The sequence below is a fragment of the Sipha flava genome, unplaced genomic scaffold, assembly GCF_003268045.1.
Source record: "Sipha flava isolate LNK unplaced genomic scaffold, YSA_version1 204_pilon_pilon, whole genome shotgun sequence".
NCBI lineage: Eukaryota > Metazoa > Arthropoda > Insecta > Hemiptera > Aphididae > Sipha > Sipha flava.
This window is the reverse complement of record NW_020272803.1, coordinates 257225-269638: the sequence shown is the minus strand read 5'-3', so window position 1 is coordinate 269638 and position 12414 is coordinate 257225. Positions and strand designations below refer to the sequence as shown.

At 30.2% G+C, this 12414-nt stretch overlaps 2 protein-coding genes across 3 annotated transcripts in view; one reads left to right on the top strand and one right to left on the bottom strand.

Annotated features, from left to right (window-relative positions):
* Positions 1–907: 907 nt before the first annotated feature.
* Positions 908–1540, top strand: LOC112682489. The gene has a single exon (XM_025553104.1). The coding sequence runs from the start codon at positions 908–910 to the stop codon at positions 1538–1540; it is 633 nt and encodes a 210-aa protein (XP_025408889.1).
* A 7619-nt stretch (positions 1541–9159) lies between these two features.
* Positions 9160–12414, bottom strand: part of LOC112682463 — a 242905-nt gene continuing 239650 nt past the window's right edge. The window contains exons 5-6 of one of the 2 annotated variants that reach the window (XM_025553065.1): positions 10641–10817; positions 9160–9591 (exon numbers count right to left, since the gene is read on the bottom strand). In XM_025553065.1, the coding sequence (XP_025408850.1) occupies positions 9476–9591; positions 10641–10817 (293 nt within the window). In that variant the 3' untranslated portion in view covers positions 9160–9475. The remainder of the gene's footprint in view (positions 9592–10640; positions 10818–12414) is intronic. The other variant, XM_025553067.1, reaches the window with a different exon arrangement.

Here is a 12414-nt window from a genome sequence, read left to right as displayed (position 1 = left end):
CGTTTACAAACCATCTAGTAGCTTTACCTTACCTAGTACCCCATTTATTTACCACCCATTGCCTAGTAACTGTCACTTTTCAGTTTCCAATATAGAAACTAAATTAAAAACCCTATCAAACACTACAAGTGCTGGTCCGGATGGAATTCTTGGTTTTTTCTTAGCTAATATTAATTCTGTAATTTCAGTCCCCCTATGGATAATATTTAGACTCTCACTTGATGACGGCATCTTCCCTGACATTTGGAAATTATCTTCTGTTACTCCTATCCACAAAACCGGAGATCAAGATGACATCTGTAATTACAGGCCTATATCTGTTTTAAGTTACCTTGCAAAGCTCTTTGAATACCTAGTTGTCCGTAGTATTCAATCTCCAGTTAACTTTATTCTTATTGATGAGCAATATGGCTTTCGGCCTAATAGATCCTCCACTCTCAATAGTATCGTATTTAACAACTACACTTTACAGGTTCTTGAAAACCATGCTCAAGTAGATGTAATTTTCACTGAAATCTCCAAAGCTTTTGACCAAGTAGACCATTATATTCTCATTGATGTGCTTTTCAAAGCAGGCTTCGGCGAACCGCTACTATCTTGGTTCAAATCCTACATAACTATGAGAAAGCAATGGGTAAAAATTTTAGATTGTCGCTCAAGTTTTATAAACGTTACTTCGGGGGTCCCTCAAGGTGGTCATCTTTCTCCTATTCTATTTGCTATTTTTATTAACGGCTTGAATACAGCTCTTAAGCACTGCCGTTTTTTGGCTTTTGCTGATGATGTTAAATTATTTTCACGTATCAACTCCATTGATGATTGTATACGCCTCCAGAGTGAATTCAATTGTTTATAAACCTGGTTAGAGAACCATGGACTATGCCTCAACATCAGCAAATGTCAGATTATGTCCTTTACTAGACGCCAAGCTACTTTTCTATTTGATTATTCTCTTAACAACCATTCCATAACACGAGTTTCTGTAAAGAAAGATTTGGGTATCCTTCTAACTTCCGACTTAGACTATCACTCCCACATTGAGCACGTCACCTATAAATCTTTAAAGACTTTAGGTTTTATAAAACGTTTCTCTTCTAATTTCAATCTAACCTATTCTCTCAAAAATTTATACTGTTTGCTTGTAAGGCCGATAATAGAATATGGTTCCATTCTTTGGGATCCTTATACAACCTCAGACTCTTCCCTACTTGAGCATGTTCAGCGTAAATTCCTTAATTTTGCTTCCTTTGCTTTTAATATCCATCATGAACCTCATGATTATTCCCCAGTCTTGCTCCACTTACAACTCAGTAGTCTTTCCGATAGAAGAGTCTTAGCCAACATTAACTTCCTTAATAAATTTACGAATGATACCATAAATGCTCCCGAGCTTCTCGCTGAGGTAAACTTTCGTGTTCCAAGTAAATCTTCCAGGCTAATGGCCCCCTACTACGTTCCTCGTCACACCACTAACTATGGCCGAAACCACCCTATCCACCGAATGATGCGTTTAACAAATGAGAACTTCTCTAGTCATTAAGCCTTAATTTTTGTTTACCTAATTTATAAATATGTTTGTCTGTTATCTTATTCCGTTTAATTATACTTTGGGCTAGTCCCGTAATGTAATATAAAATAAAAAAAAAAAATAAAAATAAAATAAAAATTTTAACCTAATTCAATAATCATGTTCAAATTGATTCCATTTACACAGAATTCCAAAAAGCATTCGACAAGGTTAATCACATATTACTTTTTCATGAAATTAACAACTTTTGGTTTCAGAGGACAGTTTTTAAGTTGGGTAGAATTATACGTTATTTGTCATACCGAAGCAGTAAATTTATTTATTTTTATTCCAATTATTGTAGTTTGTGTTCGAGTGTACTCCGAGGTTTTCATTTGGGCCCTCATTTTTTCATTTTGTTCTTTAATGATTTACCCACTGTTATTGATTCTTCAGTAAACTTGTTATTATTTGCCGATGATGCCAACATATTTTGCAAAATATAATCTCTCTCTGATGCAGTAAATGTACAGTCTAATCTGGACAAGCTTATAAACTAAACAAATCAATAAATAAAAATAACTAACTACAGTCAACTCGCGATATTACGAATTTCAAGGGATCATATAAAAAGTACGTTATATCGAAAGTTCGTTACATTGAAATTCATTACATCAAAAGCAATTAGGTTAGCAGTGTTATCCAAATTTAGAATATTACAAAATACACTGTCGTCAATATTATGTCTTTGTAAAAAATTTAAGACGGCGCGGCGATCTAATTTTGCTTCATTCGAGCTTACGGGGGCTCTTCGTCATCAGTTTTATTCAAAATCTCATCATCATTGAGAGCTCCACAGACAGCCAAATCTTTGTCGAAAGCAATAAACTTATATTTATATTTAATACAATTTACATTTAAAGGACGTGTATCATATAAACGATACATCTTATCGCATAATAATAGCCGAAACAAACTCGTAAGACGTGGAGTATCAATCTCCAAAATTGTAAAAATTCGTTACATCGCGTGAACTTTAGCCAAAAAATCTTCGTTATATCGAGGGGACCAAAATACATTTAATTTTTCGTTATATCACGAGATTTTTAAGGGTATCACAATTTTATACGTTATATCGAGGTTTTCGTTGTATCGAACTTCGCTATACCGCAAGTTGACTGTAATTAACTAATAAATAAATAACTAATCAATAAATATAGTATCATTACATTCACTCGCCTTCATAAATCTATTTTGTTTAACTACTTAATTGACCATGCTTACAAGAGTCAATTTTACCAGAGACTCAGGAATTGTATTTGAATATAGCATGTCTTGATCCTCACACGTACATTTGTTTATTAATAAAGCTTTCAAAATGTTAGGTTTCATTTACAGAAACAGAAAATTTACAAAAACAAAATCTATGAAAATATTATATTTCTTACTTATTAGGTCTTACATAGAATTTGGCTCTCTACATTTTATTTGTTAAGTAATTATTAATACTTACTGTACTATTGTTCTTATGTTCTAAAGGATTCTTACCCGTTTATAAATAAATAAATATTCAACTATGTGTCTCCAACAAAATTTTCCCATCGACCATTAAAAGGTCTCCAAATGAGTTTAAATGTCAAAACAATGATAATTGTTTTTTTTTCATATTGAAGGTATTGTTCATTATGAATTTGAATTCCTTGGACAAACAGTAAATTAGGTATTTTATAAAGAGGAATTAATTTATTTTCGGAAGAGTATTCGTAAGAAGTGGCCAGAAAATAGCCAAGAGGAACTTAGTTTCTTCACCACAATGTTCAGCGTTGTCGATTCGTGAATTTTTGGCTAGTAAAAAAATACCAGTGGTCCTACATCCTTTCTGTTTTCCTGGCATTATGTGATTCTTTTCCCGAGAATAAAACTTTCGCTTAAAGGACAATAGTTAGTACTTTGTACAAGATGTAGAGAAAATAATAGCAAATACAGTAATATAACTTAAAGCTATAACTTCGGAACAATTCCACAAGACTATCAAAAAGTGGCACGATTGTTGGGATCACTAGTTGGAGAAGTTTATCTTGAAGAAGATGTCTTTAAATAATATTCAATTTAATTTTTGTAATTATTAAAAATAGAATGGTGGCACTTTTTGAACAGACTTCATAATTGAAAAGTAATTGAATATGGCGATGGTTAGACCTTAAACAGAAGGACGTTTATATAATTGAATTATCGCGGAAGTATGGAATATAGGGTTGAAGGAAATTATTGTATTATTAAGGAAAGGATGGGCGGAACACTTAGGGTAATTCACTATTTATTATTTAAATCAAGGAATAGCTGTGGTATTGTTTTAAAAGGAAAATAAAGATATTTAAGTATTTACTTGCGCATCTTAACTTTGTGTATAGCATTAGTTAATATCTCTATATTGTTGGGTATAATTGAGAAAGTCCGTTTATTTTAAATTACTTGAGTCATTTTGTTTGCTTTAAAAGGCTATATAGCGTATTTATCTTGTATTATTATAATATAACTAGGAAACGTTCAATCAGAAAAGGCTATTATAGTTTATTAAAAAAAAAAAAAAAATTCAGTTTAACGAGGAAAGATAAACAAAACACTGTACGTGATATATATTTTCTTATGATTCATGTTATTGTACTGCTGTTTTCTTTAAAAATTTCTATCTGATTATTTTGCGAAAAACACCTTACACCTTTCAAAATTCTTTAGATTGTTAAGTTGCATAGAAAATAATTTCATTTTAATTTTTTTTTATTTCGATACTATTATTATTTGTAATAATAGTCAAGTACACATTTTCGTTGTATTTTTATTCAGAAACGGAAATAATGCAAACATCATAACATAAAGAATATGACGTGACTATCTTGTTTTTTTTTATTCTAATAAACAATTATAGAAATATTTTTTATGTAAAAATTATGTTGAAAAACATGATTATTCATATCGCATGAATAACAACTCTGTTAACGGTTTTTTTTATACTTTAGTTCTTACATTTCAGATAGATCATGGAAAATACGATATTTGCGTCACTCTTTTGCTATTATGGTATCAAATAGAAATTGTTGTTCATCTGCGTTGGAATATCTATAAATGTATCTTTTTGCAAGAATGTATATAGTTGTCTTTTTTTTTTTTATCATTTTCTTATATATTATCACCGTTTTATATATTACTCGTACATCGTTTCCAATTATTAAAGTTAGAATATTATAATGTAATAAATAATATATTGTCAAAAATGATCTGTTTCCACCGGAAACCACGGATCCACGACAAAGGAGTAATACAGATATTTTAAAAAAAATTACAATTGGCTCTTTTTAATTTTATTTAATTATATAATCTATATTTTACATAAAATGTTTACTATGAAAACATAAAAATACTAATAATAGATATTACTTATATACACATTTTACTCAACTATTATATTAATATATTGTGTTATTATAATAACATTGTATAGTATATAATTATAATAATAAGATTTAACACTATTTAATTTTAAAAAATAAATAAACAATTATTAATAAATATTATAATCGATATCCAATATCTAGACTACATATAACGGCGAATTCAATACTGTAGAAATGACGTACAGTAAACCTAGTGAACGTCGTATAGCTATTGAGCCAAACATAACACATAATAAACAGTGCTCGACTTGGCAAAATTAAAGAAGAGGGACTCTATTTAATTTAAAAAAAAAGAACGTCCCCAAAACTGGCTGAGCATTATGATTACAGCGTAATAATAGTAAGGGGACGCTAAAATTTCTGAAAATTAGTTGGGGTACTCCGTCCCCCTGCGTCCCCCCACAAGTCGAGCACTGATAATAAATGCTCTGCTGAGTAAATCGAATGCGATATTACGTTACTATAATATTCCATTTCCCCCAATCGTGAATTCTTAGAGTAGACTTTTAAAAACTAAATAATATTACATAATGTTAATACATAATATATATAATGCTACATAATATATTATAATAAGTCATTGTTATTATTATTATTATTATTATTATTATTATAATAGTTTACAACAAGTATCATTTTATATAATTCGGTGATAGTTGGTGCTTCGGGTCGTATATAGGGAATATCGAACTAATATTATAATATATAGTAAACACTTAAAATGTATACACAAATGTACAATTTCGTAAGAAATAATATTATTCAAAATAATGCATCTCGATACACAATGGATTCTATAAAATATGTTTTATATAATAATATGTTGGTACAAAGCAATGATTATCATATAGAAAAACAATGGCATAAGACCTAAAGGCGTACTACGTACACTATAAATAATCAATAGTGTAATATAATATATATATTTATTATATTCAAATTATTTATTGAAATCTAGATTATTAAAAATAAATGTTATTAGTGATAATGGAAATTGGCTTAATAGTCAAGCACCGATGAGAGTACTTAGAGTTTATTCGGTTTTTTACAAATGTTGATAATAATTATTAATTAATTATATTCTCAAGTAGACATGACTGTGTTTGTATTGATTTTAAAAATGTAATAAAATATTGTAATTTGAAGTTGTATTTTTTAAAGCACTATTAAAACACTGACCTTATTTATTCACTATTTGGATGTTAACACCGTATATTTTGTATATATTTTTTAAACAAACATTCTCTACATACGTAATAAATACAATCAATCATAGGTGTACCTAGGTACGTAATAATATGAAAATGAAATAATTTCAATCGGGAATAAAATTTACAATAACCCGACGTATAAAAATAAAATTAAAACATTTACAAGAATGTATTATTAAGTATAATTATAACAAAATATGGTAACGGCTTCAGTAGAAATGCAAATAATTAATACGAGTGACAGGTACAAAAAGTAAATTGTAATGTTGTTGAGAGAACGCGTGATGGTCGAATGGGATAGGTGGGCGAACATATATTGGGTTTGTGGAGTATTTCCATCCTAGTGGAATTTACCATGGTTTTATGCGATTAATTATGTAGAATGCAGAATGATAATATTCTGATAGTTTATGAGAACGATTGATATAGATAGGAAAACATGTCTAAGTTATAGTACAATACCTAAATCTGCATACCGTCGTCCTCATCTTATTGCTGCGGCCACGAACAACCGTCGTTCAATATTGGACTGTTTTAGTTCTGAAATCTCCGTTTTCCGCTCTTAAGTCTCAATATCCTACATGGTATGTGCGGTTGTTTGTCACCACCAGGGCGACGGGAATGATCGGTAATTCTGCACGTGGTACTCGTCGATACGCCATAACCATAAAGATAAAGCAGTACGAGCGTACGGTAGAATCTCCCGGTAAGTCCAGGTGTTAAGGACCAGGAAGAGGGGTATGTGACGTTTGAAGTTTTTCGAGTAATGCGAAAATAATAATCGGCTATAATTAATTCGTTTGACAACTTTTCATGGTTATTTTTACATCTGTCATCGCAATTAATACGTCTTAACGGATTAAATAATAATTTTTTTCGTTGCACGGCCTGAGGGTATTCTTTTTAGCCTACCCCTCTCACGTATGGACGTAAGAGATCTCAACAAGAACGGTCGACCTCAGTCTGATCACAACAACAAGTGAATGCGTTTCGGCTGTTGACAGAAACCAACACAAATGCGATTTCGTATCCTAGGCAGGACCACCGTCCTAAGAGAAGCAACCTCTCCCAAAGTTAACTGTTCCAAATACAAGTTACATCTAACTGATCTTTACCAAACAACACAACATGTACTACTGATGTGCCTTGGTGCCAAAGCTCTCTTAAAAAATAATATTTAAAAAATAAGAAAAAACACGTCTTGTACTATTGTCACTGTGCAATGTTTTTAAAATAACATTACAAAAGTTAGAATGTTCGTCCCGAAAATGGTAAAATGTGCAGATGGTTGGGTATAGGTCGACGCCGAAGGAATTTATGAACCGTCCATTATTACAGACTATTGGAACGTGTTTACACATTCCAATGAGATGTTTTGCATATCATATTCGAAAACTATTTACAAGCTTTCTCCTAATAACAATTACCAAAAAACAGAATACAGACGATTGTGTATCGACGTAATTCAGACGTAATTTCATTATTATTATTATTATTAAGTATGTGGTCGGCTAACACTCGAACCGAATTTGAAATCGGATTTGTTCGTTCGAGAGCATAAAGATAACATACACAGCACATACGCATGTGTAGTCTATAATAATCAAACACATCTGAAAGCATTTTCGGCTATTTGGATTGATTAAATTTAAAAACTTTTACCGTAGACAAAACGCATGTGTCCACCGAGAAAGTAGAAAGTCATAATCGGAAAATAAATTGTAAAGACGACGAGATCATCGTTACTATTTCTTTTAAAAGCAAATAAAATATATATAAATTCGTATATGTTTATATATTGGTTGCCACAACGTGAAATACGATGTAGCCAATAAATGTAATACGTAAATTTAACTTTGACGACTTGCGTAGTCGTGTTTTTAAAATAACTGTTCCGAAAATGGTTCTTTAACCCTCCGAAATAAAGTGCATTCCCGGGGGTGGATGGCGGCGCGTCATCTTTGCTTTCGATACGTTTTTCGTTAATGAGATCATAATCTATTGAGATCATTGTTTTAGAAACGAAATCAGAACGATATATACATTTATAATAACAGTATTAGTAATATTCTTATGCCATGACAGATGTGTGTGTGTGTGTGTGTGTGTGTGTGTGTGTGTATATGGAAAGTTGTATCGAGACATGTTTTCAAGAGAGACTGACCGTTTCGCAGTGTATGCGTATCCAATTTCGCGTGATTGCAATGAACCGGCGACGTCAAACGATTGATTTTAGATAAATAAATCAATGGTGGTTTTCAAACATCGATGGAATTTGTGAAAATCATACAGAATTAAGGCTCTGAGCCTAAAGACCGAGGTGGCGATAAATCATCTTGCGCGCTCATTGCGATCGTTTTGAAAAATTAGTCCAATATAAAACTACTGCAAAACATCAAAACCTGGTCAACATAAATCACTTTTTTTCATAAAAAAAAAAAACGCAATATATGTATGAATAAACACTACGTGTAATGATTTATACTGAAATATTTTTCAATTTTACTTTTCATAAAAATTTTTCAACACGATGCACTTCATAATTAAAGTTGTTAGTTGTCTCGTTCGGTTGAGATATATAAAGAATATCCAATATTTCATTCAAATTTTTTGTTGTACACACGAATCGTTTATCTCCCTAGGCTGACACTCCAGAGTTCTTGAGATTCTTCGCTGCATCTCTAATTTTAGAGAATCACGGTTATGCGTATAATAATAATTTTAAGTTTAAAAAATTAAGTTTTGCTAGTTTAACATCTGGAAAACATTTTGGAAATTAATAATTTTTCATTTACCTAAAAATATTCGTATAACTACACACGTCGATAAATTATATAAAACATTATGTGTCAGTTTAAATTATTTTTAATATTATGTTTGTTAACAATATAAATAATATAATTAAATTCGTCATCAACTACATGAATCTCTCTATGTGCATTAAACTCTGTGTTTCATTCGTCGTATCGTTCGAAGTATTTATTGTTCTGGGTATACATTTTTTGTTACTTACTGTTGCGAATAATAATTTTATGAAAATGAAAAATAACTGTGGAAGCATATTTGGACGTGGTTAGGTAGACGGTTGGTAGAGCGTTTTAGACTTACGATGTTTACACCGATAAAAAAAAAAAAAACAATATATGGTTACACTTCAATAGAGAATCGTTTTACATAGGTAAGATTTTGTACAGATCATTTGAACAATGTTGTAACACTCTGATAATAGAGACGGTGGTATTATTTTGAGCTTGAAAAAATAATAATGTTTTTTGTGTGCGCTTCAATGCAACGAATATAAAACATCAAAGGTAAGTCGGCCTGCAAAAACAACAACATGAACTGACATTGGTGTATATTGAATTCCGTCTTCCTTTTCGTTTCCATTTGCTGTTTTCTGGTTCTAACGCCGCGTTTTTTTCTGAAAACATTAATAGAGTTAACAACAGAAACAATAACAATACATAATAATGAAACAATATTAAAATTTATTATGAAAACTATGCACAGTGTGACAAAAGCTGCACTTTATATACATTAATTGAAAAAAAAGAATGTGTTTTAAGTTTATATTTGACTATATTTGTCTATCTATTTACCTATAGCAGTCCACAACCAGTCATTTGATTAACAGTCTAATTAAGCCTTAATATTTCGGTGAAATTTGAATACAATATAATTTATGTTAGCCGAATTGATCTGGAGCCCCGGACGGATGTGAAAACGATAAGAACATTTTTTTTAAATATTTTTCAGTTTACTTTTACTGTTGTTATAATATACGAGTATTTACTATACCATAATACTAATGTTTTCCTTTTCATTGTTGGATAATGCATTTTTAATAACTATAAATGTTTTCAACCTGTACCATATATGTTTTCCATATTCGAGTTCCATCTCAACCCAATACTAGGGTCTATACTAGACTTTCCCATTTCTACGTAATATTTATTAGATTATATTTGCAATATTTTCAAGAGACTTCCGGTATTGAAAGTTTTTATGAATTTGAAAACTCCGCAGTAAAATTTAAAAATAAATATGTTGGTAAATAGTAAATGTTTCGTAAATGCTTAAATATTTTATATATTGTATACTCATATGTATAAATGTTTTAAAAAATATTTCTACACCAAAATGTTTAAAACAATCTCATAGAGAACATACTTACTATGTATAAAGAATAATTTTTGAAAATAACTAATTCGTTTTATTTTTTCGTACAGGGAATAAATAAGGGAGGCAGAGCCTAGTGTGTGAAAGAGATTGGGTGAGGGAAAACTTATTCGTTGAATATTGAGCTTTCGAATATAAAATGTAAATAAATATCAAATAAAGAGAGTTTTACTTATAATTACCCAGTGTATTATAGTTTTGCCATTTCCATTTAATCGGTACAAAGCATAATAATAACAATAAAAAAACCACTTTCCCCGAAAATCAATATAACAAAACAGTTAAACATACCAGCTGCAGTGTCTTGCTGGGGAAGGAATTCTTGCATGTCTTGGATGAGTTTTGCCAGATCTTGACTATCTTTGGCTATACTACAAACTTCTTCTTGATTGAAGTCCGGTTGGATTTGTTTGCATAAAAGTATCTGACTAATGACATTACCAATGTTCGATGGTCCAGCTCGGTTCTCTGTGTACATATTAATATAGCGTTTGAAAATTTCAAATTCATTTTTCGACAAAAAGGTGAAAGATTATTTTATAACAGTTTCCTAATTCGGAAGATTTTGCCGTATCTTGGGATGGATATTTAAGATTTTTAAGATATAGGTAAGTATAGGATATAGGATATGAAATCTGACGAGTTTTGTAAACTACGAACCATTTTACGAACGTTTAGATCACGTTCTATAGTTTTCGTTTTTTATAGGTACCTGGTCAAACTTTCTATCTTCCAATTTTTTAAACATTCAAATTTTTTAATATCGATCAATAAATTTCATTGAGTATAATTCAATATTGAAGGTGGTCTGCAAAGAGTGTTGTGTAGTTAATAAAAATTTCCGAATATTTCGATTAAGACAAAATGTCGTCAACGGTAAAATTATCTAAATAATAAAGGTAAAAATATAATCAGCAATAAAAAAGTTATATTTATTTTTTTACTATTATTTAACCATTACAGCGTACCTATACACCACACCTGTAAGTTCTATTGAAGAGTTAATAATATCCCGATGAATAGTATTAAGACTTTAATTATGTATTGAAATTATTATATATATACTTAGTACGTATGGTACTTCTACTTCAATATTGAATAATTTCCAAGAAAAATATACATATTATAATAAAACAAGTCAACAATTGCTAACAAATTTAGTGTACGAAACTCAAACATATGGATAATATTAACTTAATAGAGATGCATAAATAAATATCTAAGAATAATAATCACTTATCTATTGTATGATATTAATGGATTGGAATTGAGAAAAATTTCTGCAGTATATTATCGGTAACTCGAACCTTGATAACTCGATGTCTCGAATAAATAACATTTCTATTCAAATAATAACTAAATTTATCGTATATAATCTTGAAAATTAAATTGGATAAGTTTTAATTATTTCAAATTTTCTTATCCAAAAATATTATCAAAAAAAGTTTATCATCACGATTATTGAAATACGGCTATGTGATAGTGGCTAGTATGAAAAATAAACGATCGTTAACTATTTTAAAAAATTAGGTTTTAGAACTTCAACTGAAAACAATGCTTTTGAAACATAAATTTCTGTTAATAACAAACATAAATGGATCAACGAACGGATACACTAAATCTTAATCAAGTGATTACATAAGTCATACGTAAATGTCAATGAATATTTGTGAAAAATTGAATACGACATTATCGCCGGTATAGTGATACATTGATGATGAATATTAACAAGTACGAATGGCCTAACTTGCCATAATGTGTAAACAAGCGGAACTTGCATTAGAAATATTAGGTTCATATATATATAGCGGTGGCGGTGGCGGTGGCGGCGGCGCCGTGCCGGACCGGACGCAATATTAAATGGAAACTATTAATATTATAATAGCTCGTAAGTTACGTTGCAGCGACGCGCAGCCATTCTCGCGTTCGCACAATTTCTGTACAAAAAAATAATATTCAATATTGTTGTTATATATATATATCTAAAATAAATAAATATAAATTAATTAATTAAAATTAAAAATTAAATTATACGATTAAAATTTTAAATTTAAAAATAGTACAA

Bases quoted from the DNA above. Each gene is read 5' to 3' on its own strand.
- LOC112682489 (XM_025553104.1), top strand. From the start codon at position 908: ATGTCCTTTACTAGACGCCAAGCTACTTTTCTATTTGATTATTCTCTT.